Source organism: Populus nigra, chromosome 9 (genome assembly GCF_951802175.1).
Source record: "Populus nigra chromosome 9, ddPopNigr1.1, whole genome shotgun sequence".
NCBI classification, from domain to species: Eukaryota; Viridiplantae; Streptophyta; class Magnoliopsida; order Malpighiales; family Salicaceae; genus Populus; species Populus nigra.
The window spans coordinates 12,873,475-12,884,293 of record NC_084860.1 but is presented as its reverse complement, the minus strand read 5'-3'; the positions used below and the strand labels follow the sequence as shown (position 1 = coordinate 12,884,293).

At 35.2% G+C, this 10,819-nt stretch overlaps 2 protein-coding genes across 5 annotated transcripts; one reads left to right on the top strand and one right to left on the bottom strand.

Annotated features, from left to right (window-relative positions):
- Positions 1–267: 267 nt before the first annotated feature.
- Positions 268–4,611, top strand: LOC133702889 (uncharacterized). Of its 4 annotated transcripts, none has more exons than XM_062127217.1 (7): positions 268–490; positions 1,432–1,510; positions 1,675–2,099; positions 2,192–2,244; positions 2,644–2,681; positions 3,038–3,473; positions 4,094–4,611. In XM_062127217.1, the coding sequence occupies exons 2-7, from the start codon at positions 1,443–1,445 to the stop codon at positions 4,145–4,147; spliced, it is 1,074 nt and encodes a 357-aa protein (XP_061983201.1). In that variant the 5' UTR covers positions 268–490; positions 1,432–1,442; the 3' UTR covers positions 4,148–4,611. The 4 variants fall into 4 exon arrangements, with proteins under 4 accessions (XP_061983201.1, XP_061983199.1, XP_061983200.1 ...); XM_062127215.1 differs by having other exon boundaries at positions 282–490; positions 4,114–4,611; XM_062127216.1 differs by lacking the exon at positions 1,432–1,510 and having other exon boundaries at positions 284–490; positions 4,114–4,611.
- A 948-nt stretch (positions 4,612–5,559) lies between these two features.
- LOC133703616 (multiple organellar RNA editing factor 8, chloroplastic/mitochondrial-like) lies at positions 5,560–9,362 on the bottom strand. The gene is made up of 4 exons (XM_062128238.1): positions 8,870–9,362; positions 7,644–7,741; positions 7,135–7,200; positions 5,560–6,505 (listed from the first exon to the last, which is right to left on the bottom strand). The coding sequence occupies exons 1-4, from the start codon at positions 9,265–9,267 to the stop codon at positions 5,844–5,846; spliced, it is 1,224 nt and encodes a 407-aa protein (XP_061984222.1). The 5' UTR covers positions 9,268–9,362; the 3' UTR covers positions 5,560–5,843.
- Between the last annotated feature and the right edge of the window lie 1,457 nt (positions 9,363–10,819).

The following is a 10,819-nucleotide window of genomic DNA, read 5'->3' as shown; positions in this document are numbered from 1 at the left end:
GAAGAAAATAACGAGAGAAATAAAAAAAATTAAGCTCACATGTTTTTTTATTTTTTTTATATTGTTCTCTCATAAATTATAATTATCCAATAGTCACAGTTTAAACATCATAAAATTTGGATATAGAAATATCTGGGATTCATATTATAAAAAAAATAAAAAGAAAGAAGAAAAGAAAGAAGTGTAAGCCGTGGGAGAAGGCCTGATACAGAAGCATAATAGTAAGCATTTGATGATGCAGGCTTTGGTACCAAAACTTTTCTCGAGCCCATTGAGAAAGATACCCAATCCTCGAAATGTTTGGACAATATCAGTTCCCTCTCCCATTCCTTAGCTTCACTATCTGATCTCCACATTGCTTCTAAAATTAATAAATTTGTTTCTAAAGTTTCAGTTTTCCAGAAATGATCTCTTAACTGGAACACTAAGTCACTCTCTCACTAGGTTTCTGGAGCAGAGACAATGCATTGAGAATGTCATTCTTTCATTTGTAAGTTTCTGTCTTGGTATACTTGAAGACTTGTTTCTGGAGATGGTTTTGCTGTAAATTCTGTTCTTGTTTCTCAATAATGAAGTATTGCTAGCTGAAGACTATAGGTAAAGCGAAAAGAAATGATTAGAAACTTCAGTTCATTGAAATTACTTAATTACTGTTCTCAGGTCTTTGTGCTCTAAAAGGTTCCTTCTAGTTCCATCTTGAACATAAAGAAACGGCCTTTAAGTCCTTCTTCTTTTCTTTTTAATCTTATGGGTTTTGTCTATTCTTTGAAATGATGAATGGGCTTCTTCTTTTTTGTTACGATGAAACCACAAATGATATATGCTTTTGCTAGCATTGATAGCGTGATGCTTTGCTGTAACTAGAGGAACTTGACTCTCTTAATGTTTTTAGTGGCATTGTCTGTCATGTTTGATTTGTAGTTTGAGAATGAAGCTGTCAATTTCAGATATAACCATAGGTTTTGGTTTCATGAGGTTCCATTAGCACGAGTCAAGTTTTTTAACATGAAAGAAAGAAGAGAGTGTGCAATAAATGGACCGGAACTTGGAATTCCCTGTAAATTTTCCCCCATTAGTGGATCTTGATTAAATTTGGCGATTTTAGTTGATTACACTGACTTCTGTGGCACTTGAGAAACAATTTTAACTACCCAGAAAGGAAAAATGTTTGTAGAGCTGATCATGACACATGGTCACCCATTTGAACACTATTTAGCTGTCCTGCTTTTGATATTGATGTATCTGCGGAACTTAAAAATGCCACTCATAACACACATAAAATTAGGTTCACGTTTTGTGATTTCAGAGGCAATGAGCAATTATTTGGTTGTATTTGTCTTTCAAATCTCCCATTAAGTTTTGTGTATATGATTCATCAAGTTCTCATATACTGGGAGATCTCATTTTATTGATAATTGTTTGCATTTGAAGGATTCAATTGAATGATTTATCTAGCTTGCTGTTTTCTCTTGCAAAATTCTTTGAAGGGCTTCATCAGATTGACGTTATGGTAAGTTCTAGATTACTTGTCTGTGTCCCTTGCAGTCATAGTAATTAGGGATGTCTGCAACTTGTATATTTTGAATGGATGGTTCTAATTAGGATGTGACAATAGTATCTGGATAGGTAGTTCTATAAGATGTGTGACTCTGGTTTCTTTCAACCATCTGTCAGGAGCTTGTCTGTTCCACATCTACCATGCAACCATGTCTCAAACAATCTTTTGTGGCCAACTCTGGGTTATGTGTTGGAACACACACATTTTCAACCAAATGTACAGCAGTCAAACCATCGTAATTCTATCGTGATGAACACATGTCCCACATGTGCATCTATGAGTACCTTCCCAAGAGTTTATGGTTCTGCAGCCTTGCAAATCAGTGTTAGTGTCAGGGAGACAACAGGTTCTAGCAAGCATTTCCATTCAAAAATTAGCCTAGATTCAGCTGGGAAGCAGACTCTCATCAAGGAGCTTCAACTGGTTGGGTATCGTGACACTGCAGAAAGTATCAATGACCTTCCCAAAAAGGGAAAAGGAAAGAAAAAGCATGGGAACAAAGGGAGAATTCCCTGGAACAAAGGCAGAAAACATACTGCAGGTAACTCTCATTTCAATTTTACGTTGAATTAGCCCCATTGAGGCTTAGTGAAGTTGATTAATTCTGTGGTTTTAATTTCATTTATTGTTTAGAGACCCGTGCACTCATCAAGCAAAGAACAATTGAAGCCTTGACAAACCCCCAGGTGAAGTCATGTAAGGATTAGTTAGTTTTCTCACAGTTTGTCTTCTGTACATGGGAATTCTTGGAACAGTATGGGTTCCTACTGCATGGTTTAGCTATAATACTACACGGTTTTCTCAAATTTAGGATCTTCATTGATGAGTATGGTCACTCAGATATGTTGCAGCTCGTAGAATAGTAATATAACTTACTATTGCTACTTAAAACTCTTTTTTTTTCTTTTTTCTCTTGACAAAAGCATTGAATTTGTTTTCTGCTTGATTTATTCTTTATTTCTAAGAGTCAGAGACAGTAACGAATAATCCTACCTCTCTCTTCTCTTAGATAATTAATTATCTTACTTTGTATATTACTCTTCTTTTTCGTCTAAAACTTCATCTCCTTCCATCGCAACTTCCAGGTTAGGAAGAAGATGTCAGGACATCCCTGTGCTCATAGGTACAGTTGATGTCATCTGGTCACAATCTTTATAAATATACTAAGCATTGTTGTGAAAGTTGTATGTGGAAAAAGGGAACTGCCACATAGATGATGCTCTACATAAGCCAGATTTCTGTTGACATACACCTGCAATTACATGGATAATGACTGCAAATTGAAGCTTATAATAACTTTGGATATGGTCTATGCTAAATTAACTCAGTAGATGATTTTGTAAAAACTTGGCTGTTTAAATGAAACTTTAAGGATTACTGGCTTTAATATTTGCTGGGAGTATTCTATAACCTCTATAGGCTCTGCAACCACACAAGTTTTTCAGACTGAAAATCACAATTCCAACCAATTCCTTGCAGCGAAGCGATCCGGGCAAAGATAAGCTCTTCACTCAGACAAATTTGGGGTAAACGTTTGAAATGGAAAAGGCTGAGAGAGAAATTCTTTCTTTCATGGTCTAAAAGCATAGCAAGAGCAGCTAAGGAAGGAGGCATTGACCAACAAGAGCTAGACTGGGATGGCTATGATAAAATAGAAGAAGAAATAACTCTCAAGCAGCTTCAAGGTGCCACTGAAAAGGCAAAGGCAGAGGAGAGAGCAAAGAGAACAGTTGAGAGAGAAGCAAAGGAAAGGGAAGAAAAGATGGCGAGGGTTGCTCAAAAAAGAGAGAAGCGGGAAGAGAAAGTGAAGGCAAGAGAAGAAGCAAAGAGAAAGGCACACAGAGAATCAAAGAGAAAAACAGAAGAGTCATCATCTGTTGCCCGAAAGCTGACACTTAAGCGGAGATTAACAAAGGTAACATACAGGCTACAGTGCAACTTGAAAAAACCACACTACCAATTTGAGGATTAGTGTATGACATTTATATTTTGGGATGCACATTGATTCAAAGAATTGAATTAGGAATAGTTGATTCTGATTGACTCAGTAGATTTGGAATCATGTAGATTGACTCAGTAGATTAGAAATCATATTTTTAGAAGTTAACTTGGAATTAATTCTTAGAATGGTACAAAGTTAATTGGTAATTCCATAACTGTTAGAAATTGATGCAAAACAGTATTAACTGGTAGAAGATACAAAACAAGACAAATACAAGGAGGGGAATCTTATGAAATGGTTTTTATGTTGGAGTCACACCATGGAAGACGTTTACACTGTAGACTATATTGTACACTGTCTAGCTATTCATATACTTCAACCCTTTTTGTTAAAACCTAATATATAGAGGCTGGACATGCTATTACGATCCAATTGCTATCTTTGTTCTTGGTATCTTTCGCATGAAACAAGCAATTCCATGATGAGACCATGCTTTGTGGGGTTCCTATACATCAAATGTTGTTCACATTAATGTTTATTGTTTAAATTTTTTTTCTCTCTCTCATATTTTTTTACATGTTTGTCTTAACAAGGCTATATGTTCTCTCTCTAGATTCGAAAAAGAAAATCCATTAATGATCAGATGATTCGCCAAGGGGCATCATTGACTTCCCATAGCCGAGCTTGGGAGAAAATCGATGTAGAGATTAAAAGGAGCGAAAAAATTCAAAGAGAAGGTTCACTTGCTGAACAGATCCGAGATGCCAAGAACAAAAGAGCTGAATCCATTACTAGGGAAGCTTTGGCAGAACCATCTACGCAGCATTTATTTGCTGGGTGATGATTGCAGTAAGAGTTGCATTATGTGCAGTAACAGAGAAACTCAAGTTGCACTTTTCTAATTATGACTTCCATCTACTTGCTGTTTTTGCTTATGCTTGAGCAATTGTCAGCTGCGCAGAAGCTCTCTGTGAAGGGATGAAATCTGGGCCTTTACTATAAAGGATATGTACTAGAGTTGACTCTAGATCTCAGATTTCCAGCACTAACGGTTGTTTCTCTTCCATATCCCATGGCAAAAATTTGAGCTATATTTATCGTTTTTTTTTCCCGTCACCATTTCACAGAAATAGGAAGTTAGCAACCCCAATTTTTATTTTTATTTTTTTATCTGAATCTATTTATTTGCTAATTTTGGCATTAAGTGGAATTCCAAATCATCCTTTTACACAGCAACTCAGTTGAGGAACTTACGTTGTTGTGTTCACATTTCTGTCGGGAACAAAATTCAAACAATGTATGAAAATATGTAAAGAAGCGATTTTGGCAGCACAGCAGGAGAATGCAGCCCCAGGCACAACATGGGGAAAGGCAGGATCCCTGGATTGTAATTTTGACGAGTATGTTAGTGCTTCAGCTAATTTTTGAGAATATTCTTGCTGTTCTCTCGTAGAAATCTGAAGTTAATTTAAGAATAGAAAATACATTAAAATAATATTTTTTTATTTTTAAAAATTATTTTTAATATCAAAATAAAAATAAATAAATTTTATTGAAACTCCAATACAAATAATCAAATTTTATTGAAATACTGGTACAAATGCAGCCCCAACAGGGTCAAATCGATCAAATTAATAGTATGGCTTGCATAGCATGCACTTTATGAATCACAAATGATAATAACTCATGAGAAGTAATCAGGAGAGATAACACAGCAGTCCTGCACAACTCTTGGGCTCGCAAAACCACAATCTAATATCCCGAAAGCAATTTCTTGCACTTTCAAAAGCGTCCATCATCTGTTCCTCCCATATTCAAGGAGAAAGAAGATACGCTCAAGAGCAATCTGAAGGAGATTTGACTGCAACAAACAAGGGAGCTATGAGTTATACCGCTTCAGGACTGCCTTGTACTTGTGGGGAGAGGCTTCCTTTTTTTCACTGATGGTACTGGATCCTTTCCTTAAACTTATAAGCTACCAATCCAGACGTTAAACCAGGTCTTAAACAGCATCATGACAGGCAAATATGGAACAAACTAAAGGCAGCAAAACACGGGGTAGACAACAATAATTCTATCCTTTTTAAATGCTACCTCGTACCTGCTGACAGCTTTCAATATCCAACAGACAGACTAGGCACTGAATCCTACCATTAAAATCGCAAGATAGAAAATCAGATATTAAAGCATGCCTTGAACAGCATCGTGCCAGGTAAAGCGAAAAGTACCATCAACACCACAAGTCCTAGAAATTTGAAATATCTTGCATATCTACACAGCATCAAGAATAAGGTCTATTCAGGGGATTATATAAGCTGCATAAGTGTTTCAACCATGCATGCTTCAATCCCTGCTTGGAGGGTAGCTGTTCTGGTAGTTTGGTGGCCCACCTTGATAGCCTCCATCATTAGGCCCACTCTGGAAGTTGTGCTGCGTGTTCCCAGGCATGTCACTGGACCATCCTCCCATGTTGTTCTGTGGAGGCATGTTGTTCTGTGGGGGAATGTAGTTGTTTTGAGGGGGCACATAGTTTTGAGGCGGCATGTTGTTCTGCGGCGGCATGTAGTTTGGTGGTGGCATGTTCTGTGGCCCTCTATTCATATTGTTCTGTTGCCCACCTGCATAGTTATTAGGCCGTGGTCCACCTGGTCCACCAATGTTCGGGGGTCCACCCATGTTATAGTTGTTAGGCGGTGGTCCACCTGGTCCCACCCTGTAGCTGTTCTGCGGCGACGGTGGCGGTCCACCCTGTCTGCCCATGTTTTGTGGTTGTCCAGCCACATTGGGAGCAGGGTTTTGCATAGCCTGATTAGCCATAGGAGGAGGCGGAGCTCCGTCACGCTGCTGCATGTTTTCCCTTCTTCTGTCGAAATTTCTTGATCTGTCGACGTTACGCGGTCGATCATTGCGCCTATTTCTTTCATTTGCCCTCGCATTGTTCCTTATCCATTCCTCATGATATTTTGGGTCATAGGGCACAGCTTTCCCATCAATAAATGGCTCCCCTAAAAGGAAAAAAGCCATCATGCAACAATCAAGTACAGTATAGTGTCATGACTTGCTAATCACAGAATAAATAGTAACAATCATGAATTAAGGATAAAAGGAGGCATTCATCATCACAGTTTCAAATGAAAAGAAATGATCAATTCTGAATGTGCGACTCTGCAGAAATTGACCAAAATCCTAGTATGAAAACATAATCAGGGCACCATCATCTTGCCCTAACTCAGAAAAGGAAAACATGCTGCTTTCTTTGTGCACTTGCATTTAAAATGAGGATTGTTAACCTGTTATTAACAATTACATGCAATCATTTGACAACTGCATCAGAGACTATTTGGCAAGATACGATCTTGATGAAATTTTGCATTGTTTATCTTCTACTTTTGAAAAATAAGGAAAACCAAGACTCGCAACTCAAATGTGATTACCACAAAGCAAAGCCAATCCAGCAAAATATTGCCTGCAGGCCCTAGCGAAGTTACAGAAATTCTAGTACAATCCTCATTTGGTCAAAGTCTAGAAGGGTTTAAATAGCATCCAACCTAACCAGAACAAGCTTCAACAATTGTAGATTGAGAAGCAAAATATTCAAAATGATTTCTTGGTGCACAAAACATTTAACCCTTACCTCCATAATCTTTGTTCTTCACATCTAAGTACGAATCTGGAAGAACCCAGCGAACATTTTTCAATTCTGGAAAAATGACCAACAGAGCACATCCATCACATTCAAACTTCAAAAAAGTAACATCCTATACCAATCAATTCTATGCAGTGGCCCATTTTTTTTCCATTAAAAGCAATTACCAATAAACACTGAGTATGTTTTTTTTTTGAAAAAAAATAAAACTTTTTTGGAAAAAATAGAAGTGAACAAAGTTGTTCATTTTTGGTTACCGTTTTTCAAGATTTTGAAAGGGACCAAATGTCATCTTGTTAAGGTGAAGGGAGGTAATTTACATGTAGGATTTAACACAGGTTAAGAACATATTTTAAGAATCCAAGTTAAGGGATTTGTTGGGTTAAAATGGACCAAATGCAAGATATTATTAACGAGGAAGAGGAACAGTTTTAATCCTTGGTAAGGCCAGGGCCACCCCAGCCCCCCTTTGCCCCAAAGCTTGAAAGAAGATATACCTTTGATCTTGTATGAAACCTCTTCGGACACCAGAGCTCCAAAGGCAAAGTAGCATCGAGTAGAAACTGAATAGATCTTTTTCCTCGCTTCTTCCTCACTGTCATGACCAAGACAAAATTTAAATGACCAAGACTTCACACATCACAAAAACCCATTTAATTCCAGATTCCTCCAGTAAGATAAAAAAAAATTTCTACAGCTCCCCTAAACTGAAAGAGCACAGATAGACATGCTAAATATTAAAAGCAGCAAGGAATATTCAAACACTGAGAATAGCACTCTACTTACTGTAATCTAAAACACAAATCAAATATTAAGCTATAAAACACAATTCCCATCGAAGTCAGATAAAAGAACAATTAAGCAATCAAACTCCTGATTCTTAGAGAAGTGTAATTAAAATGCACTTAAACCCCTCTGGCAATAGGTTAGGTACAATTCATAAACTTCAAACACACTTACAAAACAGCAAACTGCAACCTTTCAAAGTATAACTAATCATAAAGAAACCACAAAATACATCAATAACATGCATGGAAGCATGCACAGACCCTAAATAATAAGCAACCAAATGCAACACATAAATACATAAAATACAATAAAAAATGACAAAAACAATTAACTCACAGCTAGCTTAGAACAAATTCTAAGATAAAAATGACATCAATTCTACATGTAGAGGTGATTTATATTCAGTTCTAATTCAATCCCTCCATTTGGAACCAATTTAAATATTATTTGGATTTTGCCTAACATTTCTATTTGATGTAAATTAATAAATAAATAACATTATAATTTGCTGGCAGTGAAAAGCTGAAAGCTATATTTGGTAGGTTTCAAAACAACGTATTGCGGGGCATTTTGGATAATGGAAATATACAACGACTATTTGTATGGGATTCCAGGTAAATAACACTCTTTTGGGTGCGGTTATGAATTATATGGAAATCACATTTTTTTAATTCATTGACTTCATTTCAAGATGTAAATTTAGTTCCAAAATTGAGAATTGCTAAAAAATAAAGAATTGAAATCATTTATCGCCAATTCTTGGGTTTCCATACCGTCTGTTAAATTGAAATAGAATAAAAATTAATCAATATACAAAGCCCATAATTTCTAAAAAAACGAACATCAATATTTCATCTACTAAAACTAACAATTAACAAAAAAACAATTAAAGTGAATGAGAAATAAAATTAAGGTGTAAACTTTAATAAATTACCTTCCAACAACTTCAGCAAGTGTTTTAATATAAGAATCGATGATCTCGTCACGAGTAGGGTCTCCTTCAGGCTTATCCATGACGACGAGCCAATGCTCAAAATCGCAGCCATCAAGCAAGATAGTCTCTTTTGGAGGTCTGTTGGACCAGTTAGGGCTTGGGTCGTTAAGAGAAGACGATGATGGGTTGACAGAAAACGACCTGGATGAAATCCGAGAGACAGAGCGATTGATGTTGGCTGCAGCGGAGAGAGGACGGAGAGCACGGCGGAGGAGAGTGGAGGAGGCGGAGGAAGTGGCGGAGAGGGAAGTGAAGGGTCGGGAGAGAATGGAGGAGATTATTGTTTTGGAGGTGATTTTTTGGAGGAGGAGGGAACGAGTGAGGAGAGAAGTCGCCATTTCTGGAACTGAAACCCTGATGGAGATAAAAAGAGGTAGGGTTTTAGATGGGGTTTTATAGAGGAAGATAAGGAAATGGCATTCGGTGATGTCAAAATTAAAATATCTTATGCTTCTTTTTTTGGTTTCTTTTTTAAGGAAGAAGGTGTTAAATTTGAAAAATTATACAATGACCGGGTGCATTTGTTTGTAAATAATTTATTTTCCAATGTAATAAAAAAATATCTGAAATTTAATTTAATTACCTATTAACTAAAAGATAAGGTAGTTTTACTATACCTTTTTTTGTAAAATATTATTCATTAAAATAATGCTTTGTACTTTTTTCTTTGCAATTAATCTTGTTTTTGTTTAATTTTATTTTTTAGTATTAGTTTTTTTCTATTTAGTTATCATACTCTTATAATACAAATTTCAGTTTGACGGATTAACCTAATTTAATGGGTTAATCTAGTAACTCAGATTTTTTTCTTTTTTTAATTAATTTTTTCTTTCAATTTCATCATTTAATATTGATTTGATTGAGAATTCAACTTCATGATTTGTTTTGTATACTTTTTATTAGACTATCATGATCTCATAACACGAGAATAATGCTTAACGGATTAACTCGAGTTGTTTTTTGTATCTTTTATTTAATTGATTTTTTTTTCAATTTTATCATTAAACATTGGGTTGATTGGGAATTGAGTTTCATAATCTATTTTGAATTATTTTTTATGAGAATATCTTGGTCTTAAGATCAAGGTCATGAGTTTTGGCATTTTAACCTTGGTTAAATTAGGGTTTTTTTTTAATTTTCTTTCTAAAAGATTATATTGGTTGCATTACCTGGGTCATAAGTCCTTCAATATTAGACTTGCTTTTATTATGTTGTCTCTGTCTCATGACCCGGGTCGCGGGTTAACTTATTTAACTTATTTTTTTTCTTTTTTTATTAGTTTTTTTTTCAAATTCATCATTATTGGGGTTATCTTATCTTATGACCTGAGTTGCAAGTTTAACATGTTAACCCGGATCATTTTTTTAAGTTATTTTTTAATTTTATCATTCAATATTAGGTTGATTGAGAATTAGGTTTTATAATTTATTTTGATTTGTTTTTCATAGGATTATCATAGTCTCATAATATGGGTCATGAATTTAAAACGTTAACCTAAGTTATCCAAAGTCAATCCAATATGTTGTCATTTTAATATTAAAAAAATATATCATCTTAAAATTTTGTTTAGTTAAAATTTATTTTCACATGTTGTATGAGTTGTTTTTGGACCAGTGAAGTCAATCGGGTTACATCGAGTAAACCCTCACACGGTTTAATTTTTTTCCTGCTAGGAAAAAAAACTTTAGCAATATTTAAATATTTTTTTTACGTTAAAAAAAAATTAACTTAACCCGCAACGTAAAGCGGGTTAATCATCTAGTAAAAAAAATAAAAGAAAAATTGTTTTTATTATGCAACATCTCACAAAATACTATTTTTTACAACAGTAATTTTTTTATTTTTTTAATATATATATATATATATATATATATATCTAATTTTATCATT